This window comes from Podarcis bocagei, assembly GCF_964188305.1.
Source record: "Podarcis bocagei genome assembly, chromosome: W".
Classification (NCBI taxonomy): Eukaryota; Metazoa; Chordata; class Lepidosauria; order Squamata; family Lacertidae; genus Podarcis; species Podarcis bocagei.
The window spans coordinates 77,619,868-77,647,829 of NC_138131.1; the positions used below are offsets into that span (position 1 = coordinate 77,619,868).

Genomic DNA, 27,962 nt, shown 5'->3' on the forward strand with positions numbered 1-27,962 from the left:
TCGCATTAAAGAAACAGCGGCCGTTTTAGCCGTGACACGTCCACCCTGCGGGGGGGGGCAGGCGGGAATCCCTCAGCGCAGCCAGCGCAGCCCCCCACCCTCCCGGCCCCCCACTCCCGCCCGGTGCCTCCTGGCCCTTGAGGTGGCGGCTTCCTTCGCTCTGGCGCCAAAACCTCCTTCCCCCTTCTGCTCTCTCTTCGCTTTCCAGATCAGCTGCTGAATTCTGACCGACTTATTCTAAGTGTCCCAATTATCCCAAGCGGAGTATTAGGAAATCAAGTGAGAAGCAGGAAGCTGTTAATTAAAGGGCCCAAGTGGATCCGGATACACTCCAGATGTGGGGTTGTTGTTTTTTTAAGGACCCACCTTCCTTTGGCTCTCTTTAAGCTGCTTTTATATGGAATCACAGTTGGCAGGTACCCCGAGGGTCATCCAGTCCAGCCCCCCAAGATGCAGGGACGTCCTGCCCAACGGGGGCCCCGATCCCGTGACCGAGTCTGGGGCCAGGCCGCTGCATTGCTTTCTTGTGCTCATGCCCCCCTGCCGCCCCAAAGCGCCCCCTCACCATCTCAGGGGGAGACGCCGGACGCTCTCTGGGCCTCCCGTGCAGACGCAGCACTCAAAGACGTAGAACCTGCCGGGTGGAGCCGGGTGTGTGGGGGGTCAGTCACAAGATGCCCTCGCCCTCTGACCCCCACCCTCCCCCCCCCACCCAGGGCTGCCCCTCACCTGTCCCCGTAGAGCAGCGGCTTGCTGAGGCACTGGGTGCAGGCCTCGTGGAACCACTGGGCGCAGCCGCGGCACTGCAGCATCTTCAGGTTCCACCTGAGGCAGAGGGAGAGAGGGGGCCGGTCAGCTGAGCGCCCCCCTCCGGTTCCAGAGGCGCCCTCCCTCCTCCCCACAAGCCCCCCTCTTCCGGGGGGGGCAGACTCACTCTCCGGGGCCCCCGCAGTAGCAGTAGCACTGCTGGCGGTTGGCGAGGTGCTCAGCGTCCCACTCCAGGGTCTTCAGCTGGTAGGGCAGGACCAGTTTCATGCCCAGCATGGCCTTGGCGTAGGGCCCCTTCTTGAGGGCGCCGCCCCGCTGCAGAAGGAGGAAAGCCGTGGGGCAGAGTCAGTGCGCGGGGCTGGGACAGAGGACCTCGGGGGGGGGCAGAGGAGACCACACTTACCTTGGTGGCCACAGCAAAGACACACTGCCGGCACGTCCAGGCCCCATCGCTCTGCACCCGGGGCAGGTGGCATTCCTGGTGGTAGGCTGCGGGGGGGGGGAGAGGAAGGAGGGTCATCAGTGGGGCAGTGGGGGGGAGAACGGGGAACCAGGGGCAGCTTGTGGGGCTCCTTTGGCGGACTCACCGTGGCTGCATTTCTCACACCGCACCAGCCGGTTGTCTGGGCTCACGGCCTCCGAGTGGCACACGCAGCAGGACTGCTCCTCCCCAGGCACAGCCGCTAGGAGAAAAGGCAGGGGGGGGCGTGAGGGGCCAGTCCCCCCCCCAGGGCAGCTGGGTTCCTGCCCCAAGAGCCTCAGGAGCAAGATAGACTGCCTCTGGAGGTGGAGGCTCCATCGGGAGATAAGAAGTGTCTTCTGGATGGGATCCTCTGATCCAGCCCCCCCGCCTCACCCTGGGGAGCCAGGGAATGCCCCCCCCAAAAAAAGCGGCTTCCAGGAACCGGCCCTTCAGAACCACTGATATCTCGGCAGTGGGAGGGAGTTCCACAGGTGAACTCTGCACTGGGGTCATCCCTACAGAACAAGGCGGGGGGTGGGGGGGTGGGGAGCAGCCAGGCCTGCAGGGGGCGGAGACTGGGGGGGGGACCCCAAAGTGGGGGTGGTGGGGGTGGGGGGCTTCACTGCCCACTGACCTGGGTTGATGTCCTTCCAGAGCACGAGGAACTGGGAGTCGTCCTCAAACTGCACCAGGCACAACTTCCGGGTTGGCGCGATCGGGAAATGGCGGATTCCCTCCGAGCTCCGGAGGGAATCGGCTCAGCGGTGGATGGGTCTTTGCCGTGCCGGCGACACGGGGACCCTTAAAAACCGCAGGCGCGGAAGCCTGCGGACTGAAGACTCGGCGGGTGCCTTAAGCGCCCCCCCTGATTCGCAATGAGCCTTTTTAAAGGCTACGGAGGGGATACAGGGGACGGCGTGGCACTGAGAGTCGACCGCTACCGCCGCTGAGCGAAGCCGCGAGCCATAACTGGAGAGCGCTGACTTCCTTCCTTGAAATTCGGACTGAAAAAAGAACCCGTGAGTAATTTGGAACTGAACTTTAAAACTTTTACCTTTTGAATTTGAGACGACCGGGGGGTGTGCTAAAAGGAAGTCCCCACCCCCCCCCTTGCAGACGATCCAGAGCAACGAAATAAGAACTAAGCTGGAGTGCCTACCCTGTAAAGGGTGAGTTTTAAAAAGACAGTAACTTCCAAGATTTAGAAAGGTAAATTTGAGCAGGAGAGTGGAGTGTTGGAAGAGTCTTTGTTTTGTGGTAAACAACCCTCCCTCCCGGGCCCGGGAGCGACCTGCTTTGGAGCCTGTATAGAGGAGCAGAATTTGACAGCTGTCAAAAGCTGTCAAATGGACTATTAATAGTGAAAAAAATTGCTGTTTAAGACCTCTCCGGATTAAAAGGAGTTACAATTGAACTAAAATTTTGAGAAACAAAGAAACAATAATAGGACAGAGGATTGTTGGAGAAAAGGTTACTCAGTAACCAGATTCCCTCTAGGGGGAATTCTGTGGAATTACAATGGCTGTGGGTGGAAAGATACTGAGAGAAATCGAAAGAATGTTCTCACTGGTGGGAACCCTACAGGAGCAGACTACAGCTATGAGTAAACAATTGACGACCTTGGATTTGGAAACAAGTAGTTCTGCTGAAAGTAATGAGGGCCTGAGTGAGAAAGAACCCACAGCTGAATTTGAAACAATAAACAAAGAAGAGGAGAAGACAAAACAAGAAAGAGAACAAGTCATCTGGGAAAGTACTAACCAGAAGCTGACATCTGGAGAACACAAGCAAGGAGACTATCGGATTAAATCCACTCTAAGCCTACGAAAGATACAGAAGATGAAAGTGGAGGCCCTGGGACTTTATGGAATTCAGGAGCTCGAAATAAAGAAGTACAATTGGGGCCTCCACATAGACTTTGATTTTGACTATCAGCAAGACTTAGGCCTTGTGGAAATTCCTCAGCAGTTGTCTTTAAATATGGGAAGAGACTATGGACTGATTGGATTGATTGTTAAGGAAATCTTTCGAGACTCGATGACAGACAAAAAGGACTACCAACAAAACCGGCGGAGAGGGACTAAAAGAGAATTGAGAGCCTCGGATATCCGGAATCCAGGCTAAAAACTGTTAATTTGGACATGTCTCGGGAAAGGACGCAAAGCGGGGAGGGGAGGGAGGGAAGTATCAAATTTAAACAACACTCAAGACCAGGGGGTTTAGTATTAAGAAAATTATGTAAGAAAAAATGAGAAATCGAGGGAAGAGAATTGGGGTCCAACTTAGGGAAAATTTATTTTTGTTTTTTATAAAAGGACTAATATTAAGATGGAAGAAATGCCAACTTGCTGACATAAGTTTGGGAATAGGGATGCAGGGGAGGGGGCGGGGGGAAGTCAAGGACTAGGGTTAGAAAATAAGATTTTCGGGAACTATTCTTGTTCGTTGTTTTTTATGTTTGTTTTGGTGTGTTGTTTGTGTTTATATAAAATGTGAAAACCCAATAAAAATATTTAAAAAAAAAAAAAACAAACTGCACCAGGCACACCTGCCGGAGGGGGTCCACCTGCGGGGGGGGGGCGGAGGGGGTGAGCAGAGACCCCCAGCCGGGGGGGGACGGGGGCGGACCCCCCTGCCCCCCCCCCCCGAGGGGAGGGGCAGCCACTGACCTTCTTGATGGTGCCCAGGTAGAGGTCCAGCGCGCCAGGACATCCTGGCCCTCCCAGAAGCGGGGCCAGCCGGGCGAGGGGGGCGCCCCTCCGCTGCCGGCCGCCGGCCGCTTCCAGGGCCCCGAGGTCAGGCGGGCGCTGGTCCGGGTCAGGCGGGCCGAGGCGGGGGAGGGGCGGGGGGCGCCCCCTTGCCGGCTCCGCTCTGGGGGTCCCTCTCGCCGCGGGGGGGCGGGGGGTCTCAGGGGCGGCGGAGCGGGACCCTCGGCGGCTCCAGCCTCCCGCCGAGCGCCAGTGACGCAGCAGCCGGAGCGGGGGGCCGCCAGGGGGGATGCCGAGGGCCGGGCGGCCCAGCCCCCCCCCAGCGCCCCCACCCGGGCCCGCCACGCCCCCGCCGGGCTGGGGGGGGCAGCGGGGGAAAGACCGTGGCAGCGCCCGGGGGTCCCCCCAATGCCAGGACCCCCCGGCCCCCCTCCAAGGGGATCGCCCCGCTGCAGCGTCCCTGTGTGCCCCCCCCTGCCTCAGGCCCCCCCCCGATCCCCCTTCATGGGGGGGAGGGGAAAGGGGCCAGGGTCACTCGGGGTCCCCCCCTCCAGGCCCCGCCCCACCTGCGCAGAGGGGCAGGCGGGTGTTCAACGGGGGAAGCTGCTGCCCCGGTGGCCAAGGCGCGCTCCGCCGGCCTCCCCCGGGGGGCCCCTCCCGTTTGTTTATTGATCTCCCTAGACATTGATCTCTCTCCCCCTAGATCTCCCTGGCCCCGCCCCTCCGGCGCAGGCCCCGCCCCCGCCCGCCCCCCCGCCCGCTCCCTGCGCGCCGCGGCCGTTGCCAGGGAGGGGCGGGGCCGCCTGCGGCACGCGCGCGCGCGCACTCACGCTCGCCCTCCCGCCGACGCTCCTTCCGGCGGAGGCGGGCTCGCGGCGCGCGTGCGCAGTGCGTCCTCCGCTCGGGCCGTGCGCCAAGGAGGGACTTGGGGGCGGAGCCGTGGGCGTAAGACGAAGAGGGCGGGTCCGGCCCGCGCGACGGGCAGCGCGGATTGGTCTCCTCCTCTCGCCGCCTGGCCATTGGCTGCCGGGCGGCGCCGCGGAGGAGGACGGGAGCTGTCTGTTTAAATCGACGGCGTTTGGGTCGGAGAGGGAGACGGAGGGCGAGGCGGAGGAGCCGGAGGGGCGCCGGTGAGGCCTCGGGGCGCGGGCAGAGGGCAGAGGGGCCCCTTCCTCGGGCGGGAGGGAGGGGGGACCAGCCAAGCCCCAGCAGATCGGGGGGAGGCGGCCTGAGGCCCGCGGGCGGATCCGGCCCCCGTCGCCTTCTCCCTCCGGCCCGCGGAGGGCCCGGCAATCAGCGCCCTTGGACATGCGCAGAAGGTGTCCTTTCCTTGAAAAGGCATCTCTGGCTTCTTTGCGGGGCAGAGGAATTCGCTCTCTTCCCCCCCCTCCCCGTGTAGTCCGGCCCCCCCAGGGCCTGCGGGACAGCGGACCGGCCCCCTGCGGGAAAGGGTTGCTGCCTCCCGGCCCAGAGGCAGCCTATCTCGGTGCTGGGGGCCATTTGGACTAGCCGGGCCTCCTTTGACCTTGCAGGCTGGGCTTCATTTCCTTACTGGCCTCCCACTGGCTTCTCCCCGAAGGCCTTGCCTGGAGCTGATGGATGGTCCACCTCCCGTGAGTCCCTTTCGGGGGCCGGGGGGGCGCCTCTCTCTTGCCTGCCTCGGCCTTCGACTCCCCCCCCCCCTCCACCCTGCTTCTGAGATGCTTCATTAAATGAACTCAGCGGCCTTCCTCAGTTGCCACTCCGGGAGCAGAAGATGAACTCTGAGGGGAAAAGTTTCCTGCTGCCGAAAGGCCCCTCCCGGCTCCCTGTGTCTGCGCTGCACCTCAAGCGCCCGGCCAGCGATGAGAATGAGCCCCCCAAGGTGGACCGGGTGAGTTCCCAAGCCCCTCCCTTCTGCAGCATGGGGGGGGGGGTGCGAATGGGGCGTTGCCATTTCCAGCAGAGAGGGACGTGGAATAGGACCGGTGAGGGGGCATCCAGCCTGGCCCTGGAGAATAACAAGCGGCTGCCCTTTCCTTCCTCCCAGAAACGGGCTCGGGCTCCCCTGGAGCCTACCAAGCAGGGAGGACCTGTGACAGCAGCCCCCTCCGTTCCGAAGCCTCCGCCAGCGGCCCCTGCGCTCCGAGGCCACCGCCAGGCCGGTAAGCTCAGGTCGGGGGGGGGGCGGGGCAGAACCTGGGGAGCCCTTCTGGACTTTGCTGTAACACCGCTTTCTTGGCAGGGGGGCGCCGCCGCTCGAGCACTCGGACCCGGGGGACTGCGGGTGTGGCAGGGCCGTCCACCACAGGTAGGCAGCGGGCTGCAGAAGCGTCCCTGTTAAGGGTGCCATATCGTACCTGTAAGGAATTGATCATTTAGAGGAGCAGCACCCATCGTGTTATTTTTCAAAAATATTATAAATATTGTTGTATTGATTTCCATTACAGTGGTACCTTGCTTCTCAAACGGCTTAGTTGTTGAACAAATTGGCTCCTGAACGCTGGAAACTTGGAAGTAAGCTTTCCAGTTTGCGAACGTTTTTTAGAAGCTGAACATCCGACACAGCTTCCGAATGAGTGCAGGATGCTCCTGCAGCCAGTCGGAAGCCGTCCCTTGGTTTGCGAATGGTTTCTGGAGTCTTGGACTCCAGGAACGGATGAAGTTTGAGAACCAAGCCACCTCTGTATAAAAAACAATGGCATTGCATAGCTAACCTATGGAACTTCCTCCCACAGGAGGTAGTGATAGCTACTAACTTGGATGGCTTTACAAGAGGATTAAACAGATGCACATCCGAGAGGGCAATCAGTGGCTACTAGCCGTGATGTCTGTGCTCTGCTTCTATGGCTGGAGGCAGAAATTCTTCTGGATACCTGTTGCTGGAAGCCACAAAGGGGGAGAGGGCTCTTGGACTTGAATCCTGCTCTCTGGTTTCCCACAGGAAACTGTTTGGCCACTGAGAACAGGATGCTGGGCTAGACAGGCCCCCTTGGGCCTGATCCAGTTATGTTCTTACAACACCAGGCAGCTATCTTTGCTGGACTCTTTTTGGCACCTGCTGAAGCCATTTTAGTTTTTTCAAGCTGATTCAGATGTGTAGAATGTGGGTTCCCCGTAATCCTGCATCTGGTGCCCCTTTAACTTGTGTGCATTCAGTGTAGGAAACAATATAAAAAGTTTGGAGAGGGGCTGGGGAAAATGCTCTGGCAATCCTGCCCACCATTAAATCCAGCATATTTCAGCTATACGTGATTTTGACTTTAGGCGCAATCCGTGGAAGGGAACCCCCACATATGTTGCTTTAATCTGTCTTGAGTTCCTTGCTGATTTTATGTTTTGAAGTATTACTATTGTTTGGAGATGTTTCATGAAGCAACGGAGGGGAGACAGGGTCCCCTTGGGAATCCTTTCACTGCTTCATGTCTCGTTCCTTGTTTCCCAGCAGGATCCCGTCGGACGGTGGCTGCGGCAGCCCCTAAGCCAGGTAAGGCCTAGAGAAGGGAGGGAGGTGCCCCCCCCCCCGTGCCATCCTTGAGCCGCCACCGGGACCCTCACACTGTCCTCTCTCTCTCCCTCTCCCCTTGGCAGCCGCTGCTCCTGCCGCTGCTGGCGGGGGTGAGAAGAAGCGGGCCCCCTGGGACTTGAAGGGGCAAGTGAGCGACTTGCGGGCCAAAGGGGGGACCTACAAGGAGAAGGCCCAGGGGCTGGCCGGGGAGAATGAGGCCCTGAGGCATCAGCTGAGCCAGCTGGAGGGGGAGCTGAAGCAGGTGACGGCCCGCAACCAGCAGCTGGAGGGGCAGAACAGGTGAGCGAGCAGCAGCCTGAGAAGGGCATGGCGGGCTCCGTCTGCTCCTCCTGCAGCAGGACCTGACCTCTGCCCTACCCTCTCTTGGCAGTGCCCTGGCCTTGGAGCTGCAGACCTGCCAAGCGCAGGCCACAGAGAGCCGGCAGAGGGTGGAGCAGCTGGTGAAGCAGGAGCAGCAGCTGGAGGAGACCGTCAAGAGCCAGAGCCAGACGATCCAGGAGCTGGAAACCGCTGGCCGCAAAGCCAGGGAGGCCAAGGAGGATTTGGCTGCCCAGCTGGAGGCCAGAGAGGTGAGGGGGGGGGCTGGGGACCCTTCCACCCGCCCTTGAATGGTGATTGGAATCCCAAGGTGAGGCGAGGAATCCTTGGGACTAGCCAACATCCGCTTGTGACGCCTGCATTCCAGCGGGTTGGACTAGATGTCCCGTAGGTACCCTTCTGATTCCACAATGCCAGACTCAAGATCACAGTTAAGGGTCCTCAGCCCCAGAAAAGAGAGCTAGATACCTTAAAAAATGTTTTTTTAAAAAAATTATTAAATATTTTCAACATATAATACAAACCAAACTAGTTTTAAAAAAGATAATAAGATGAGAGAAAGATGTTGCAAACACTCTTGGAAAACAAGAATTTTTTAATAAAAGATAATAAGAAATACAGAAAAAAGCAATAAAAGGTGGGAAGATAAGGAGAAAAAGCAAGAAAATAAATAAAAATCACAACAGTAATAGTAATAATCGCAATAAAACACAAAATTTTATGTGTCTAGCCCTCTATCATAATTATATCTTAATCTTCAATCCCCCCCATACAGAGAAGTGTATCCCTCTCGGCTCTCGCTGGAAGCGCTTCCCTTCTCCTCAGCCTCACACCCTGTTTCTCACACAAGTCCCTTTTCTATCCATCGCAAGAGGGCCCTAGATATCTGTCTGGGGGAAGTGCTAACCTCTGCTGTGTCTGTTCCTGCTGGTGCTTTTCCTTTCCCAGCTGAGGAAGCCTGCATTTGCCGCCTCCTCCCTGAATTGTTGCCTGGCTGAGAGGGCGGGTGGGCGGCTCTGGGTTTGAGGTGGCCCGTCCCTCACTGGCCCTGGGGTTTCTCTGACGCAGGCGGAACTGCGCCTGGCGCAGGAGAGCCTGGCCCGGCGGGCGCAGGAGAATGAGGCGCTGGCAGCACACAAGGCCCAGCTGGAGCAGAAGCAGCACGAGTCGGAGATGGAGCGGCGCTCCCTGCACAACGCCGTCCAGGAGCTGAAGGTGGGCCGGTGGTGGTGGGGGGCTGGCACTGGGGGACCCTTTGTGGGGCTGGGTGCTGACGACTCCCCGCTCCCTCCAGGGCAACATCCGTGTCTTCTGCCGCGTGCGCCCCCTGCTGAGCAGCGAGAAGGAGGCCCAGAAACAGGGGGTGAGCCACCTCCGCTTCCCGCCAGACAACAGCAAGAGCCTGGTCTTATCCAAGGCGGAGGAGGTCAGTCTGGGGGTGGGGGGACAAGGCGGTTGTCGAAGTCTTGGTGGCATCTTGGGCTGTCACAGTTGCCAGGGGACGTCAGGAAGTCTCCACCTGCTGCAAAGCCTGCCGAGAGCCAGTGTGGGGTAGTGCTTAAGAGCGGTGGCCTCGTAATCTGGGGAACCGGGTTCACATCTCCGCTCCTCCACATGCAGCTGCTGGGTGACCTTGGGCCAGTCGCACTTCTTGAAGTCTCTCAGCCCCACTCACCTCATAGAGTGTTTGTTGTGGGGGAGGAAGGGAAAGGAGAACGTTAGCCACTTTGAGACTCCTTTGGGTAATGATAAAGCGGGATATCAAATCCAAACTCTTCTTCTTCTTCAAATAAGCCAGTGTTGTTCCTGCAATGACCTTTGCAGGAGCAGGAGAAACCCAAATGTTGATGGCCGGCCCAAGGCCAACAGACCCAATGCCAGCTGGAGGATATGTGTGTGTGTGCGAGAGAGAGCATTGTGGCCCCGGGAGAGCTGGCCAAGGGGGAACGCGGCCCCTGTCACCACTTAGTCGGTAGAGGCTCATAATCTCAGAGTTGTGGGTTCAAGTCTTGCTTGGGGGTGGACTAGATGAGCCTCGTGGGTCTTCCAACTCTGCAATTCTTTGATTCTCTGCCAGTCCCACGTTGGTCGGGAGCGAAAAGAGGACATTGTCTATGAGTTCAACTTTGACCAGGTCTTCCCTCCGTCCAGCTCCCAGGAGGAGGTCTTTGAGGAGATCTCTCTGCTTGTGCAGGTAAGGAAAAGCATATTATTCTGTCAACCACCCTGAAGAGCACATAAATCAATCAAATAAATATATAGAATAAATACATTAAGGGGGGAAGCGGCCCAGTTCTTCTAGTTTGTTATTATGTTGAGCATGGTACAGTCGTATCTTGGCCCTCAAACACCTTGGTACTCGTACACTTTGGCCCCTGAACGCTGAAAACCTGGAAGTAAGTGTTCCAACTCCCCAACATTCTTTGGCAGCCTTAGTTTTTGAACGGACTCGGTTCGACAACCAAGGTGCCACTGTATGATGATGATGATCGTGAGGATGATTCCCTGGCTGATTTGGCTGGTTTGTCCTGTGAGTCGTGGCTGAAGGATGGTCTGGAAATTCCACATAGGGCGGCTCTCCCCCTCCGGGGGCAGGTGGGGTCTGGTGGACGCCAGCCTGACGGCTTCCCTTCCTCCCCGCAGTCGGCCTTGGACGGCTACCACGTCTGCATCTTTGCCTACGGGCAGACGGGGAGCGGCAAGACGTACACCATGGAGGGCCCCGACTGCCAGGACCCTTCCACGGCCGGCATGATCCCCCGCGCAGTGCAGCAGATCTTCAGGAAAGCCCGGGAGATGGAGGCCAAAGGCTGGAAGGTGGGGGCAGAGAGGGAAAGCGGATGCAGGTGTCCAAAGGGGGTGGAGACCCCCGCTGCATTCACTCGCCATGCTGCAATTGCCAGGGGGGTTTCGCACTGGGCTTGGGAGCTCCCAGAGAGGGCGCTGGTGAGAGAGGGCTGCCTCCTTCACCCTCACCCACCCCACAGGATGGTGAGACCGCCAGTGTTTTTCTGCAGGGCCTTCCGTTCAGCCTCACAAGATCCCCTGAACACCCGAGGGCTGGCCTGTCTGAACTCCTGGGCCTCACCTTTGGAAGCCTCCTCTTGGAATAGCCATGCCAGTTGGTCCCCGAGTCTGAGCTGGGAGCGATGTGCTGGCTGGGCACGCGCCACCCCAGCCGCCTTCCCTGGTCTGATCCTGCCCCTCTGCCTGTCTCCTCCCAGTACCATTTCACTGCCAACTTCCTGGAGATCTACAATGAGTCTCTGCGGGACCTGCTGGTGTTGCGCCCTGAGCAGGGCTCTGAGCTGGAGATCCGGCGAGTGAGCCAATGCACGGAGGAGCTGCACGTTCCCAACCTCTGCTACGTCCCCGTTGCTTCGGAGCAAGAGGTACCGCGGTGGGGGGGGGGCAGCTGTCTGTCTGGGATTTTCCTGGGGGGTTCCAGCGGTGCAGGGGGTCGGGTAGATGACCCTTGGGGGTCCCCTTCCAACACTACTCTTCTCCCGCTCTCTGCACTGTGTCCGGCCACCAGCCTGCTTGCAAGGGGTGGAGGAGAGGCAGAAGCCAGAGAACCAGCCCCATTGTGACCCGTTTTAGGGCCTTGGTCTGGGGACAAGGCAGCCAGAGTGTGTCTGCATCCAAAGCCTCTGAGGGGAGGAGCAGAGGGAGGAATCTGGGGTTGGGCTAGATGACCCTGGGGGCTCCCCTCCGACTGTGCCGTTCTCTGAGAGGCTTCTGCATGAAGGCCTGAGCCATCCTGCCTGTCTGGAGAGCTCAGATCACCTGGGTCTTGGCCCCTCGGCTCCTTATGGGGCTTCTGCCTGCCCTAGAGTTCCCAGAGGAAGAACTCCCCCCCCCCCATGCTTCCCTTTCTATTTGCAGGCAATGGTAGAAACTCCAGTGTAGAGGCTAGGCACCAAGCGGCTCCTTAAACCAAGCTTAAACTCACCCAAATGGGATGTCTCGTTGCCATTTTGGGGCCAGGCGTTCTAAAGTCTTATTTTTCAAATGATGGCCTGACTGACTGACTGATTCTCAGTTAAACATCTGGCCAGTTCAGATGACCACCTTGAGCTGGGATTGGGGCAGTCCACATATCTTGGCCTATTCCAACTTCTCTTTCTTAACTGTACATTCAGAATATAAGAATATTCTTTGCAGCTGAGCGTGGGGCAGTGGGGGCAGCGGGGGAGTGAAGTCAGGTGAGAACAAGGAGCTGCCATTGTTCACTGCTCCTGCTCAGGCTGCTGAGAGAAACCGTTTTGGTTCCTGATACTCATTCTGATTGTGTAACGGATAGAATTCTATAGGACGAGGTCCTCGTGTGTGGAAAGAGTCTTGCTCCGAGGATTCCCAGGCTTCCCCTCCAGGCGGTGATGTCCAACGCCATCGGGCGCCCGGGCATCTCAGTCTGGTCGCAAGTAGCCAATAGCCGGGGGGGGGGAATGTGCCCGGCTAGCCTCTTCACGCTGTTTGCCTGGGGCTGGCTAGGGCCAGAGGATCTCTGGGGTCCCTTCCGACCGCCATTCTCCGCCTCCTGCCCCCCGCTTGCCCCTTCAGGTCCTGAAGCTGCTCCAGAGAGCCAAAGCCAACCGCTCAGTGGCCAAGACGAATCTCAACGAGCGCTCTTCCCGCAGCCACAGCCTCTTCCAGCTGCGCATCGAGGGCCACAACCCCAACCGGGAGCTGCACACCTCCTGTGAGTGTGGCCGGCCCCACGACCCCCTTCGCCGGAGGCCTCTGTCCCTGCCCTGGCCCAGAGGCGCTCCCTTGCTCTCCCTCCTCTTCTAGGCCAGGCCCTCTGTGGGTCCCTGGTCCCCAGCACCCCCCCCTTCTCCCTCCACCCTCACCCCTCCTTTGTCCCCCCCCCCCCGCAGCCGTGCTGAGCTTGGTGGACCTGGCTGGCAGTGAGCGCCTGGACAGGTCCCTCTCCACCGGCGACCGCCTCAAGGAGACCCAGGCCATCAACAGCAGCCTCTCCAACCTGGGCCTGGTCATCACCGCCCTCAGCAACAAGGTAGGCGGGAGAGGGGGGTCGCGTGTGCCTCCGGGGGGGGGAGTCCTGGCCAGCCATGGGGCAGCCCTTTGCAGCCCCACAGCCCGCCTCCCGCAGTGCGCTGGTCTTCTGCGAGGGTGAGGATGTGGCGTCCAGCACTGTCTCACGTGTGGGGTGCCCACCTATCGGGGGCTCTAGAGCTGTGATTCCTTCCAACTCTACAATTCAATCGGGAATGGGACAGCCTCATGATGCTGGCGGAACCGGCCTGCCCTAAGTGGGGAGGAGGGTCCCCACACATTTCCCCCTCCTGCACCCATCCTTGTCCGCTTCCTTTGCCCCCTTGCAGGAGGCCCATGTGCCCTACCGGAACAGCAAGCTGACCTACCTCCTCCAGAACTCCTTAGGCGGCAATTCCAAGATGTGAGTCGGCAAGGAGGGAGTTGATGGCTCCCCCTCCCCTTTGAGGCCTGGTCTGCGCTGTCCTGCCAGGAACGCAGGGGGTTGGGCTAGATGACCCCTTTCAACCCAGAGGTCTCTGACAGGGGGGCCATGCACCCCCCTTGAGGCAGCCTCTGTTTCTCCTCACCCTCTCCTCTGGCCTTTCCCCCCAGGCTGATGTTTGTTAACATCTCGCCCTCGGAGGAGAACTTTGCCGAGTCCCTCAATTCCCTTCGCTTTGCCAGAAAGGTAAGTGGCTGCAGCATCCGGCTGGGGGGGGGGGGCGGGGTGTCCCTTTCTCTGGGCTGCTTGCAGAATCTCCTCTGCGGAAGGGGCATCCTGACCGCAGCTGGATGGAGGAGGTGGCGGCAGCAGCAGCTGTGGGGACCAGTTTCTGGCCCCCCAAATCTGCCCGGTCTTGCCTTGCAGGTCAATGACTGTGTCATTGGCACAGCATCAAAGCGGAAGTGAGGGCGGCGGAGGCGGCTGGTCTTTCTGCGTCTCGGATAGCGACTCCCATTCTTACTCTTTTGTCTTCTAAAGTCATGATACTTTTTTTGTAATAAATGTTTATATGTCTGCATTTATATTCTGAAATTTTCTTCTTCCACTGCTGAATTTGGCTTTTTCTGCTGTCTTCCTCCGGTGAGCTGCGTGCCCAGGCTCCACTTCAGGGCGTCTCCTCCCTCTCAAGCCTCCCTGCCCTTTCGTTGGCAGCAGTGCAGTGGCCTGTGTGGTGTAGTGGTTAAGAGCAGTGGACTCGTAATCTGGGGAACCGGGTTCATGTCTCCGCTCCTCCACATGCAGCTGCTGGGTGACCTTGGGCCAGTCACCCTTCTCTGAAGTCTCTCAGCCCCACTCACCTCACAGAGGGTTTCTGGTGGGGGAGGAAGGGAAAGGAGATTGTTAGCCACTTTGAGACTCCTTCTGGTAGTGATAAAGCAGGATATCAAATCCAAACTCCTCCTCTTCCTCCCCCTCTTCTTCTTCTTCTTCTTCTTCTTCTTCTTCTTCTTCTTCTTCTTCTTCTTCTTCAGGGGTAAGGGAAATAGGTGGCTTGAGCTTGAGTTTGGCCCTTCTGGAAAGGAGCCTGTGGCAACGGGAGGACTTTAACTGTGGCTGAGGCAGGAAAGCCTTGTAGGTAACCGTAAGACCCTTGTGGTCAGAGGAGGCTTCAAGGGCTCTCAGCAACCAACTCTTGCATGATGTGGCTTTGCTAGCAAGGCCAAAACATGCAGAAATGGCCCGCCAGGAAAGATGGGCTACTCCTGTTGAACTCCTTCCTGCAAAAAGCTGCCACAGCACCTCGCCAGAGACTCCTGAACAGGCTATTATGTTCTTATGTACGAAGAGATAAAAGTTTAGCTGTGTTTCAGAGGAGAAAAACATGCTGGTTGTGTCAGGGCTTGTTTGTGAGTTGGGGGGTTCATCCAAGCAAAAATACACACCATAGTAACAAACAACATACTGTTACGGAAGAATCTAGGTGGGAGGCTGCTCAGTCCCCCAACCGGTCGGGCAGAGCCAGAATAAAGGAGGAGTCCAGCCACCAACCGGAGCAAATAGCTGTAGACCAAAGTTTATTGCGCAACAGGGTCAAAGAGGAATTTGGAACCCCGAGGATGGGGTGGCGACTTTTTAAAACTTTCCCACCATATCCCAGAATACAGTTCAAAGGGGAGGGGTTAACCTTGGCAAACATGTCCAGACAAGTCCTTGGTACAACATCAGCATAAGCAGACATGTCAGGGCAAGACCCAGGTGTTAGATTAGCATAGGCAAACACTTCTGAAGTCCCACCACCCAAAGTAAAACAGAACTTCCTTTGCATGTCTGGCCCCTTGGCAAGTTTGGGGATGGGATTAGGCTCTCCTTGGTATGTAGCCTTTTTAATCCATGGGTAGGAAAAATTGTTGCACCCGAGCAGAGACAAAAGGAGCCAAACGACACCAAGGGGTTAATCCAGAGAAAGAGTGTTTTATTCTGCCATGGGGGGGGGGGCAGAGGCACCTGTGTGATTCAGTTCACAAAAGACAGGCCGCAGCAAAAAGTATTTTACATCAGGTTTTTATCCTGTTCTCCAAAGCCCCTCCTTCCCTCTCCCCCTTCACAGATTCTTACATAGAAATGTTGCTTTTCGTTCTCTGACTCTGTTCCCGGAAGTATGTTGCAAGTCAATGTACCAGGACAAGGTTATCTTGGATCTGGGAAGCGAAAGGCTTTACTGTTCTCAGCTGTAGGTTTGTTACAGCGTTTTTGTTACAGAGAGGACTGCTTAGCTCATGCTTTTTGTCTTAGAGGAAAATGCAGTTTTAAAATGCGTACGCCGAGGCCTGGCTGGGGGGGGGGGGAATTCACAAACAGTTTTTAGGGCTTTCTGGGGTAACCCTAACTACCCCTTCATTCCACACCTCTCAATTTTGGGCAGCCTCCAAGGCTCGTCCCAGGAAGGCACAGGCTGATATACTCGGGTCAGAGCTATAATCTGGGGGCGAAGCATGCGTGAAATCATATTGCGTGTCATTGTATGCAAGCATTGCAGCAGGCAAGGTACAGAAAAGCAAAAAATTAGCAAGATGAACAGTGGGCCAAGCAGCAGCAAAAACAGGCCTTTTACCCATCCTAGGTTTGGCAACCAGTCAAGCCATGACATGTCCCATCCCTCCCAGGTTTCGGTAGGAATATGGGCCACTGTTTCAAGTCCTGCTGCCAAATTGCGAATGGCTTCACCATGATCAGAGATGTTAAAGCAACAGGCCCCACCCGTGAGATTTAACGCTGCACAAAAGCCGCCATATTGCGCCAGGAGAAAGTCCAACGCTAAGCGGACTGAGAGAAACGCGTGTCTCATCCAATTGCGTGGCAATTAACCTAAGGGCCGTGGCTGTTGTGTTAGCAACAATCTCTACCACTGCCTGGAGTCTGATTACGCGGTTCAAGTTCTAGATCAGCCCCCTTGCCCCAGAGATTTTCTCTCCCCGATTCCATGAGGCTGGAGAATAATGGGCCAGTATCCTTTCTGGAGGCCACTGATTTTTGCCCCAATTCTGGGAACTCCCACCTGCAATTGTTGCCAGGTCAGTCGAAACGCCTCCTTCTAGGGAGTGCAGAGGCAATCTGGTCAGGAATCCACATGGGGGGGTATTAAGTAGGCTGGAAAACAGACCCCGTACCATCCTCTTGGGAGGGCATAGAATCATAGAAGAGTTGGAAGAGACCACAAGGGCCATCGAGTCCAACCCCCTGCCAAGCAGGAAACACCATCAGAGCACTCCTGACATATGGTTGTCAAGCCTCTGCTTAAAGACCTCCAAAGAAGGAGACTCCACCACACTCCTTGGCAGCAAATTCCACTGTCAAACAGCTCTTACTGTCAGGAAGTTCTTCCTAATGTTTAGGTGGAATCTTCTTTCTTGTAGTTTGGATCCATTGCTCCGTGTCCGCTTCTCTGGAGCAGCAGAAAACAACCTTTCTCCCTCCTCTATGTGACATCCTTTTATATATTTGAACATGGCTATCATATCACCCCTTAACCTCCTCTTCTTCAGGCTAAACACGCCCAGCTCCCTTAGCCGTTCCTCATAAGGCATCGTTTCCAGGCCTTTGACCATTTTGGTTGCCCTCCTCTGGACACGTTCCAGTTTGTCAGTGTCCTTCTTGAATTGTGGTGCCCAGAACTGGACACAGTACTCCAGGTGTGGTCTGACCAGAGCAGAATACAGTGGCACTATTACTTCCCTTGATCTAGATGCTATACTCCTATTGATGCAGCCCAGAATTGCATTGGCTTTTTTAGCTGCCGCGTCACACTGTTGGCTCATGTCAAGTTTGTGGTCAACCAAGACTCCTAGATCCTTTTCACATGTACTGCTCTCAAGCCAGGTGTCACCCATCTTGTATTTGTGCTTCTCATTTCTTTTGCCCAAGTGCAATACTTTACATTTCTCCCTGTTAAAATTCATTTTGTTTGTTTTGGCCCAGTTCTCTAATTTGTCAAGGTCGTTTTGAAGTGTGATCCTGTCCTCTGGGGTGTTAGCCACCCCTCCCAGTTTGGTGTCATCTGCAAATTTGATCAGGATGCCCTTGATAGGCCTTCCTGCCACACACCCAGTAAACGTCCTGACCATGGGCAGATATGGTGCCTGTTAGCAAGCGGGCCAGGCATGCAGTCAAATTGGAACCAGAAAAAGTTCCTGTCTCGGACTCAGGCATGTTTGTTGGGGCTGGGAAGGTACGATCACAGTGGGAAGTGCCCACATAGGTCTGAGCGTCACTGGCGTCATTCGATTTGTTGACACAAAGGCAGCCAGTGATCCGGTGAACCAGGAAAGGGACAGAATGATTCCATAAAGAAGAATGGTTGCCCAGAGGCTGGAAGGCAACAAGTGGAGTTGTGACCAAGGACTCATTCCAAGGCACAGGGAGGAGTGGCATTCCTCCCAGAGCATCTACAGGGGCCAGGGTGCAGACGGCACAATTGGTCCAATTCGCAGAGAACGCAACCATCTCGGCAACCTGAACCCACTTATTATTTGTGTGGTGGGCCCCCCACGATTGAAGCAGTTGTCTGGTCAGTGTGAGTGGTATTGGCATTTCTAAGGTCAAAGGCAACAAAAATACCAGCACGGGTACCAACAGTCGTATCTGAGCCATTTTATGCACGGGGAGGGGCTTAGGTAAGTGCCAGAGAGCGGGCTGGGGTGTAATTACGCTGAAAGAAAAGACCCACTAGACACCCCCCTCTGCAGGGGTGGCGTAAAGCAAACCAGGCCCAGGTACCTTCAATAAAGTTCAGTTATGCAAAAGGAAAGGAAAGAAAATGTCCCCTTTCAATCCACGCTGGTTGCAGGAGCTGGAGTGCAGTCTGGAGCACGTCTGGAAATGGTGAGTCGAAGCGGCTCTTGTTGATGCGGTGTAACAGTCCAATCCGAGAAGGCCTTCTTTACACGGGTATGATGTATCCAAGGAGCTATGCCGGAGACTTTAACAGCCGTGGGAGTAGAAAGTAAGACGATGTGTGGTCCTTTCCAACAGGGCTGGAGCGGCGTCTGGGCCCAATCACGTATCCAGACCTCATCACCCGGTAAAAACGAATGGAGGGGCTCAACCAAGGAGCAAGGCGTCCTGGCAAATTGCCACCTGTTGAGAGAAGAAAACACACGCGAGAGAGACTGCAAATAGTTTTCAATATGCATATCATGAGTTGAATGTGGAGATATCATTTGCACATAAGGCAGGGGCCTAGCAAACATTAATTCAAAAGGACTCAGATGAATATGCTTAGCGGGAATACTTCGAACGCGAAGCAATGCGAGAGGCAACATGCTAACCCAATTTTAGTTCGTTTCTTGGGTTAGTTTTGACAGCTGGTTTTTCAAAGTCCTATTCATACGTTCAACTTTCCCAGAGCTTTGAGGCCTGTAGGCTGTGTGAAGTTTCCAGCTTCCACCCTTCCTGTGTAAGTGCAGACAGCCACTAAGAGATCATGGTATAAGCCACACCTGGGCAGTTCAGTGAAATCAATAATTAAGTCCTCCATGGGAGCTGTCCCTTGATGTTGAATTCCGGAAGGAGGTAAGGGTCCTGTTCTGGGATTCTTTTTCTGGCAGAGAACACAACGCCTCCAGGCCTCAGACGCTAACCTTGGATCTATAGTAACTGCTCCCAAGATCTTTGGCCAGAGCATCGGGCCCCACGTGACAGGAGTCGTGGTACCGACGCACAACTTGGGGGGCTAGGGACTCTGCCACCCATAGGCAGTTGTCAGGTGTAAGATACCATCCCTCATCAGTAGTTGCCAACTTCTCAGCTTCTGCCACTTGTCGCTCCTGTGTGGTGTATGGTGGTCTAAGGCTAGTATCCACAATCTTCTCTGGTATCAGGGATCCCAGGAAGAGAGCAGGTGCCTCTTGTCTAGCTGCTTGTTTAGCTGTTTTGTCGGCTAGGCGATTGCCCCTGGCCGCATCACTTAGTCCAGTTTGATGTCCATAACAATGTATCACAGCCACTTGGCTGGGAGCCCATACTGCAGTTAAAAGATCCATAAGGGCTTGGGGGTGCTGCACCTGGCTCCCCTTTGACGTGAGCATGCCACGCTCCTTCCAAAGTGCTCTGTGGGCATGCAGGGTAAGAAAAGCATATTTTGAGTCAGTATATATATTAATGTCTATGCCTTCAGCCAACTGTAGTGCAAGCTGAGCGGATGAAGAAGGGGGAAGTGGGGAGGCTTCAATGATTTCCCCTTCCAGGGCTACTACAGCGTACCCCGCTTTTCGTTGGCCTCCCTCCAGAAAGCTGCTACCATCCACAAACCAGGAAGGCCAGGCAGGATTTGGCATGTCCTTCAAATCAGGTGTACTAGAATAAACTTCATCCATCACCTGTAAACAATCAGCTCAGCAATTGTCACCTCTGGGCACTTCCTGGAGTCCCTTTTCCAAGGGCAAAATAGCGTTGGAATAGAGGAAAATGGCAAAGGAGTTGATTTTATGATTTTTTAAAGCTAGGTAACTTACCTAAGCTGTCAAGTTGAAAGAATACATTCAGGCATAATATTTGTAACATTTAACAACTTTAAAGATGTGCCCCCCCATAATTTTCATAAGAATATGTCCAGCCAATATGTCCATCCTATGTCAATAACAAATTGTCGCTGTTTTTTGGTTGAATATATGGTATATGGACCTAAGAGGTATCTAAAGCCATTTGCACATAACATTTGCCGCAACCCTGTAATAGGAATTTTATGCTCTTAAATATATGATAATGTTCATAAGTGTACCAACCAAGCACATATATAGATCAGCACAGGAAGACACGCCTGGAACCTTTTTGGTTCCTAAACTGAGCAAATGTTTTCTCTGCAAGGTCAAACCGGAAAAGCCTCCCCATTGTCTTTTCCTTCACAAATCCTGTCTTAAGGGTATGTCTGTGTTTGAATAGGGTGTCAGCCTGTGACCTGGCCCAGGAACTAAGTATTTATCATTACAAAAGACTGGCCAGGCTCCCCAGGCAATCCAATCAAGGAACCTGCCAGACAGGAGATAAACAAAAAAGGGAGAAAAACAATATTAAAAATTCTATTTTGGACTGCCTTGTCTGTGATGTAGGTGTGATGTATCTGAGGGGTGGTCTTAGGTTACACCCCTTCTGTGATGTATGTATGATGTTCCAGGGGGTGGTCTTGGTCTACAGGGTGGCAATTTCAAAAGTCTTTATAAGGCCTTGCGCACCATTGTTCTGGGTCCTTCCTCTCTCCTGCAAGTGAGGGGAGCACCCTGTTGCAACAGTTCAATCAAGGCCAAGCCTACAGGCTGCTGTTTTGCTCCAAGTAATCCTAGTTGGTGTCTTTGTTTTCGTCCAAGGGAGCCCTCGGATTTTTCCGCTAACACCCCAGAGTCAAAATAAAAAAATTCCTTCCAGTAGCACCTTAAAGACCAACTAAGTTAGTTCTTGGTATGAGCTTTCGTGTGCATGCACACTTCTTCAGATACACTGTATGTATGTGTGTGTGTGTGTGTGTGTGTGTGTGTGTATGTATGTACAGTATGTGTGTATCTGAAGAAGTGTGCATGCACACGAAAGCTCATACCAAGAACTAACTTAGTTGGTCTTTAAGGTGCTACTGGAAGTAAATAGTGGAAATCTCAGGAAAGAAAGGGGGGGAGCATATAGGCACATGAAGTGGCAGAGATTCCCCTTGAAAGATGGGGCGAGAAGAGAGAAGCCAAGAGAGCCCCAAAGGCGCCTCCGTCTCTGATAGGCAGGGTGCTTTTATTATTCATATTATTACAGTGGAACCTCGGTTGTGGAACGCCTCCATTGTCGGGCGTACACTCCTGAATTAAAAAAAACACATTCAGATCTCAGGGTGTTTCACACCATAATATACAAGAGGAAAACAAGTCAATAAGTAAACAGCAAAAGAAGACCCCTCCCCTTATTCTATTCTGGACTCTCCTCCTGCCCCGTCCTGCTCCAGTGGCTGGAGAGATCCTGGAGCTTCACCGGAGGCCAGGCAGCAGCAGCAGCAGCAGCTGAGGAGCGTAGAAATGTCGGGTCAGAAGGGACCCTGAAGGTTATCTAGGGGGCTGGACAAGATTTTATTACTTATGTGCCTCCCATCTGACAGGGTTGCCCCAGCCACTCTGGGCGGCTTGCAGTAAAATATTTTAAAAGATGACCCTCGAGGTCCCTACCAATTCCTCTCTCTGTGTAAATTATTGAATGTGCCTACATGCCATTTTTTGTTTACTGAAAGCTCAAAGCAGCTTACTTTAACAGAAATAAACAAATCACATTGTTCCAAATCACAGAACACAATTAGGAGCACTGTGAAATATCAGCAACAGTGCTGTAAAACAGACAAATGAACCCACAAATCAGCACTAGAAAATGAACAGACTCAAGGAGGCTCCAAAATTTGTCCAGCCAGAAGCCTCCGAAAGAGAAATATGATTTCTGTCAAACAGGGAACTCCTGGCCAAACTTGTGGCTTCCCGTGGCCACCTACAGAAGGCAGCGTTCCCAAAGGGGGGCATCACAATGTTGTTTTATGGTTTTTTATCCCAACACCTTGTATCATCAGGAATCCCTGGTGGGCGGCTGCCCAGGCTTCTGAGACAAGGCAGCAGCAGAGGAGAGAGAAAGGTTTGGAAAGGAGCCCAGCCCCCTGCAATACAGTTGATAAAGCAAGCCTCTTGTGGGGGTTGGGCTAGATGACCCTTGGGCTCCCTCCCGCCTGGCCTGCGGAGCCCCCTGTGCCCTCTCCTCCCCCCTTGGCCCCTCACCCTCTCCCTCCTCCTTGCAGCGGCCATGGAGCCCGAGACGCGCAGCGTGCAGATTGAGTTCCCTCACTACGCCGCCGTCCTGCTGGAGTCGCTCAACAAGCACCGGCTGGAGGGCAAGTTCTGCAACATCGCCATCCACGTCCAGGGCCGCGTCTTCCAGGCGCACAAGAGCGTCCTGGCCGCCTCCTCGCCCTACTTCCACGACAAGCTGCTCCTGCACGACACCAACTGCATCGTGCTGCCCGGCGTCATCGAGCCGGACGCCTTCGAGAACCTCCTGCAGCTCATCTACTCGGGGCGCCTCAGGCTGCTCCTGGAGGCCCTGCCCAGCCACCTCCTGGTGGCCAGCGGGCTCCAGATGTGGCAGGTGGTGGACCAGTGCTCAGGCATCCTCAAGGAGCTGGAGGGCGGCGCCTGCCGGCCTTGGTCCAGCCGCGCCAGCGAGAGCCAGTCGCCCAGCAGCAGCAACTACTTTGGCTCCAGGGACGAGGCTGAAGCCGAGGCTCCTGGGCGGCGGCGGCGCACCTGCCCCGACGGCGAGGTCCTGAAGATCCGCGTGCCGCCTGACGAGGAGGAGGACGAGGAGGAGGAGGATGAGGAGCACCAGGCGCAGATCTGCAGCGGCTCCACCGACGGGCCGGCCAAGGCCGAGGAGAGCCGAGTCAAGGAGCCGCCCTTTGCCTCGGCCCACGAGGCCCCCAAGGTCTTCTACATCAAGCAGGAGCGCTTTGACGCTGAGGAGGCGGCCGCCTCGGCCTCGGTGCTGGGCGGATCCGGCAGCAGCTCGTGCCTGTCGGAGGCTGGCTTCTTCAAGTCTCTGGGCAGGCCGCTGGCCGTGTCGGGGCTGTGCCCGGCCGAGATCCAGGAGAGCGGCGAGGTCAGCTACCTGCTCCCTGGCGCCCCGGCGGCATCCTCGTCCAGCGGCCCTGGCGGCGGCTTCTCGACAAAGGCGGACTCGGTGGCCTTCCCCGAGAGTTCGTGGAAGCCCGTGGACCTCCATGGCAACGAGATCCTGGCGCACGCCGTGCACGGGCAGGTGGTTCACGCGCCCGTCAAGCTGATGTCTGCGCCCGACGGCAAGAAGTTTGGCTGCCTGTGCGGGAAGCGCTTTGCGGTCAAGCCCAAGCGGGACCGCCACATCATGCTGACCTTCAGCCTGCGCCCCTTTGGCTGCTCCGTCTGCAACAAGAAGTTCAAGCTGAAGCACCACCTGACCGAGCACATGAAGACGCACGGCGGCAACCTGTACGCCTGCGAGGACTGCGGGCGCAAGTTCCGCGTCCAGAGCTGCTTCCTCAAGCACAAGGAGATCTGCAAGGGGCAGGGCTGGGCCACCGCCTGCTGGACCTACAAGTAGAAGCAGGGGGGAGAGGCCCACCCAGAGATGGATGGAGGGATGGGAATCCCTGTGGACCCTCTTGGGGGCACGGAGGCGGGTTTGGGGGTCAGGGGGCCAGAGTACGTGTGGTGGGCAGGGCACCTCCCCCTGTGCTGGGGGGCGATGGCATAGACACGCCCAAAGACCCCCCTTCGCCAGCCCCGCCACTTTGGGGATCAGGCTGGCGTGAAAGGCAGGGAGCGAAGGGTTAAGCCCCAGGTGATGGGGAGGGGGGCTCCGTCAAGAGGGCTCTCCCCTTCCTGGACAGTCCCCCCTTCCCAGGCATGTAAGCTGTGGGGCCTTGTACAGGCCTGCTCTTCCTGCCCCACCTTCTTGGGGGGGAGTCCCTGCTGCCCCCAGGTGGCGTCTGCGCACCCCCCACTTCTCTGCCTCTGTCTGGACACCATTTAAAATCTAATTCAATGCACAATTTTGAAATCGACATTAAAACCCCGCCATTCACACAAACTGGCTGCTGGATGAGGACGTGGAAAGCTGCTCTCGTTCAGCCCCTCCAACGGCTCCAGGGGGGAGACGGGGGGCTGAGAGAGGCCTCCCCGGCTGCTGCCCTCCCTGGTCTTCCGGTGGACTGGCTCTGGACATGGAGGCTCCACTGTGGCCTTGCCCTGCTCTTCCTCTTCCTCCCTCACATCCATTTTGGTTGTTGGCCTGCACACGGCCCTGTGCCCCCCGGCCTCGCTGTGCCCCAAAGCGCGTCTGTCCCAGATCCCTGGGGCCCCTGGCGGCAACCCTCCCCGCTGTTCTGCCCTCTTATGATTTCCCCAGGTAAGAATGAGCTGCCCTGCCTTTCTGGACGCTGCTTCTGAGAGGACCTGGGCAGGGGAAGGGCTTGGTGGGCAGAGGAGCCCCTCGGGTTCCTCCTGCTGCCGGCCCAGGGGTCTGGCCCTTGGGGCTGCAGGGAGGGCAGCCGGCAGCCAGGGGGTCTCCAGCGCCCTTTTCCCAGAAGAGCTGGCAGGCTGCAGGTGCCCCACATGCCCCACAGCTGTGTGCAGAAGGACAGGAGGGAGAGGGGCTGTCTCAGGGGGAAGCGCAGGACTGTAGTGTGGCAGCAGGCGCTCAGTCCCCAGCATCTCCAGGCCACAGGTCCAAAATCCAGCAGAGCTGCTGCCAGCCAGTGTCAGCAGCCCTGGGTTCACCAGACCCAATGGCCTTGACTTTGTCTAGGGTGGCTTCTCCCCCCCCCCCTCCGTTCATAAGCTGGGATAACTCAGTGGAGCGCGAGATTCTTGGGTTCGAGTCCCACGTTGGTCAAAGAAGGATCTTGGGCTGGGCTGGGCTGCGTGACTCTGATGGTCCCTTCTGACTCTGGGATACTATGCTAACTTCCAAAGCTTCCCAGAACTGCAGAGGGGGAAACAGACTGGATATAGAAATACTAACTATGTTTATTATTTCATTCTGTATTCTGGGTTGGCCCATCCACTCTGGGCGGCTTCCAAGAGAGATGGAAGCAGAACCAAACGTCCCACCTTGAAAACTTCCCTGCACAGGCAGCCCCAAAGCTGTCTTTGCTATTAAATTGTGGGGTGGAGATTGGTAGGGAGCAGAGATCCTGGAGATGGGGCAGGACAGGTCTTTCCCCCTTTTCTTTTGAAAGTTTAGCTTAATTTATTACATAGAGAGAGAGAGAGAGAGAAGTGAAAAACACAAGGACACAAAAACCACGGGAGGGGCCCTCTCCCACGAAATGAGGTTCAGACCAGGGAGAAGATTCCCAGCAATATAACGCAACAATCACGAAGGAGCCCCTTCCAGCAGGGGGCGTCTTTTTGAGGAATGCCAGAGGCACAGAGGACCCCTGCAGCCGGATCAGGCCAGTGGCTCCTCTGGGTCAGCATCCTGCCCCAAAGGGAAGGAGCCCCAGAGGAGCGCCAGACTGCCGCAACCCTCTCCCCAGCGAGAAGCTACCCTTCAGACCCAGAGCTCCTGGCCACAGACGGAGAAACGAGCCATGGGGGGGGGTGGCCCCGATCCTCCGTTAATTTGCCTAATTGGTGGCCATCCCTGTCTCTTGTGGGAGCCAGTCCCATGGTTTGCACACGTCTGCCCTGTATCTTCCGGCATTCGGCCTTTTCAGATGTCGCCGGCAGGTTCTAGAGGTAAACCAGTCGCCCCTTGACTGCTCCCTGGCCGCCTCTCTCCCTGGAGGGCTTCTCTTGCTGGGGCGGCTCACTTCCACCATCCAAAGGCAGACACAGTTGAGGAAGGCGCCCCCCAGGAGAGGCTTTTGGCCTTGCAGGCAGTTGGACTAGATGACCCTTGGAGTCCCTTCCAGCTCCGTGATTCTAAAAGCAGGTCAAAAGCAGCACCTTGAATGGTGCCAAGGAGCCCTGGCTTCTGGCCACCATTGTTCCATGGAGGTGGCAGTGAAAGTGTGGGTCTTTGTGTTGGTTGCAAACCCCACCCCCAGGGACCTGGGCTTTCATTGCAGGGGGTTGGCCTGGATGACCCTTGGGAGTCCCTTACAACTCTCCGATTCCATGAGAACCCACCTCCTTCCCAAGGAATCGCTTCCACTGTCAGAAAGTTCTTCTTGCTGTTTATTTGGGGTCTCCTATGTCGCCCCTCTGCCACCTGGCTTTTTATGGCGGCCTAGGTATGGCTAGTGTGGGACGCGGGTGGCACTGTGGTTTAAACCACAGAGCCTAGGGCTTGCCGATCAGAAGGTTGGCGGTTCGAATCCCTGCAACGGGGCGAGTTCCCAGCTCCTACCAACCTAGCAGTTGCACATCAAAGTGCAAGTAGATAAATAGGTACCACTCCGGCGGGAAGGCAAACGGCATTTCCGTGCGCTGCTCTGGTTCGCCAGAAGCGGCTTAGTCCTGCTGGCCACATGACCCGGAAGCTGCACGCCGGCTCCTTCGGCCAATAAAGCGAGATGAGCGCCGCAACCCCAGAGTTGTCCGCAACTGGACCTAACGGTCAGGGGTCCCTTTACCTTTAGGTATGGCTGGACAGTACAGGAAAAGCCTGGAAAGACTTAATTCTTCCATGGTGGGGGGTTTATGGCGGGTGGAGAAATTCAGGGCCCTGCTGTTTCTTCAACCTCCCCGTTCTGAGCAGGAGCAGCATAGATGTCAAAAAAGGAGAAAGGTTTGTTTGGAAGTCTGCAGGAGGCGGAAGCTGCCCAGGGCATGAAGATTTATTTAAAATAAAATAAGATGAGGGTGCACTCAGTTCTGGTGCTAAAACTGGTTTTCTGTGTTTCAGCTAGACACCTTTCTGCATCGCGTGTTGCTTCTCTCACTGCCTGCTAGAACATCCAGTGCCATCAGCAGCAGAACCAAAGCAGTGAGAAGCAAATGCTGGGGGCGGGGAGGAACACCCAGTATATTAATGAAAGGGGGGAGCAAAAGGACAAAGAGTCAGTAGCTGTGGAATGGCCAGAGGCGCGTGGGGGGGGGGGTCAGATATCCCAGAGGCCCACAAGGGGCAAGCCCATCCTGGGGGGGGGGGGTGTCTTCATGGCAGGTCTCGCTTGGAGCAAATAAACACACTTCTAGTCGCATTGTCTGACAATCATTTATTGGTTTATAAAAATATTTATATGCCGCTTTATCCTAAAGTGGTTTACAGCAATGTAAGAACACAAAACCCAAACAAAAAATTGTAATGAGTGGAAAAAAGAGAGAAATTAAAAACCTCCACAGACCATGTATTCTTAGCTGCCTGCGTAGGCTTGGTTGAACAGTCTTTGGGAGGCGTTTTAAAAGTCAGCCCAGAAGGCGTCTGCTGAATCTCCAGTGGCAGGGAGTTCCATATGACTAGGCCAGTGACAAGAACATTTGCAGAGTCTCGCAAACCTGATGAGGAGAGCTTTGAACTAGATCTTGAGGGGGAAGGAGATGATATTGCAGAAGACAGAAGAACTCCTGGTACTGGGGATTTCTAGCCTCATTGATGCACAGGAAACTGAGGCGATGCTCCAGAAACCCGATAAAGGGCAAGAAACTACAGTGGTATCTCTGGACGCGAACGGGATCTGTTCCGGAGCCCCATTCGCAACCTGAAGCAAACGCAACCCGCGTCTGCGTGTTCATGGGTCACGATTTGCCGCTTCTGTGAATGTGCGTGACGTCATTTTGAGCGTCTGCACATGCATGAGCGGCAAAACCCGGAAGTAATGTGTTCCGTTACTTCTGGCTTGCCACGGAGCGCAACCTGAAAACGCTCAACCTGAAGCAACTTCAACCCGAGGTATGACTGTACAAGAAGGAAGCAGCTGGAGGGAGCGACTCGTGGTTTCAGTTCAGCAAGACAAATTGGCGCTTCCACTACAGGGTGGCAAATATCACTCAGAAGGCATTACTGAAACCTGCTGGAATGAATATTAATGGTTCGTTACACTTTCTCTGCTCGTAGATAATTGTGTGAAGGCACCTCAGTAACATGCTTTCAATGGTTTAGAAGAGTTTTTCCTCGGAAACAGTGAACAGTAACTGAAGTTATTCTTAGAGATGAATCACTCACAGACTCTGAAAGCAAACAGCTATAATAGCACGCTTTGAGTTAAAAGTCTCTCTTTCCAGCAACGGCGTCCATCAGCAGTCCCAGCAAAGCAGAATTTAC

The 27,962-nt window shown here is 55.7% G+C and overlaps 2 protein-coding genes and 1 pseudogene across 3 annotated transcripts; 2 read left to right on the plus strand and 1 right to left on the minus strand.

Annotated features, from left to right (window-relative positions):
* Positions 1 to 530: 530 nt before the first annotated feature.
* LOC308578148 (PHD finger protein 1-like) lies at positions 531 to 4,959 on the minus strand (the record flags this gene model as incomplete). Its single annotated transcript, XM_081178411.1, has 9 exons — positions 531 to 634; positions 730 to 825; positions 935 to 1,083; positions 1,172 to 1,257; positions 1,356 to 1,451; positions 1,866 to 1,972; positions 3,766 to 3,797; positions 3,901 to 4,010; positions 4,770 to 4,959. The coding sequence occupies 9 exons, from the start codon at positions 4,957 to 4,959 to the stop codon at positions 562 to 564; spliced, it is 939 nt and encodes a 312-aa protein (XP_081034537.1). The 3' UTR covers positions 531 to 561.
* A 548-nt stretch (positions 4,960 to 5,507) lies between these two features.
* Positions 5,508 to 13,730, plus strand: LOC308578356 (carboxy-terminal kinesin 2-like). The gene is made up of 17 exons (XM_081178624.1): positions 5,508 to 5,552; positions 5,675 to 5,812; positions 5,969 to 6,083; positions 6,164 to 6,229; positions 7,364 to 7,405; positions 7,510 to 7,726; positions 7,818 to 8,016; positions 8,834 to 8,980; positions 9,060 to 9,191; positions 9,843 to 9,959; positions 10,409 to 10,582; positions 10,990 to 11,157; positions 12,329 to 12,467; positions 12,646 to 12,785; positions 13,114 to 13,187; positions 13,379 to 13,454; positions 13,635 to 13,730. The coding sequence occupies exons 1-17, from the start codon at positions 5,535 to 5,537 to the stop codon at positions 13,674 to 13,676; spliced, it is 2,004 nt and encodes a 667-aa protein (XP_081034750.1). The 5' UTR covers positions 5,508 to 5,534; the 3' UTR covers positions 13,677 to 13,730.
* An 8,289-nt stretch (positions 13,731 to 22,019) lies between these two features.
* LOC308577927 (zinc finger and BTB domain-containing protein 9 pseudogene) lies at positions 22,020 to 23,636 on the plus strand (annotated as a pseudogene). Its single transcript has one exon. The product of its transcript is annotated as a zinc finger and BTB domain-containing protein 9 pseudogene (transcript).
* The last annotated feature ends 4,326 nt before the right edge of the window (positions 23,637 to 27,962 follow it).

Bases quoted from the DNA above. Each gene is read 5' to 3' on its own strand.
- LOC308578356 (XM_081178624.1), top strand. The intron at 7,406-7,509 runs GTAAGGCCTAGA...TCCCCTTGGCAG, and splicing joins TGCGGCAGCCCCTAAGCCAG to CCGCTGCTCCTGCCGCTGCT. The intron at 9,192-9,842 runs GTCAGTCTGGGG...ATTCTCTGCCAG, and splicing joins TCTTATCCAAGGCGGAGGAG to TCCCACGTTGGTCGGGAGCG.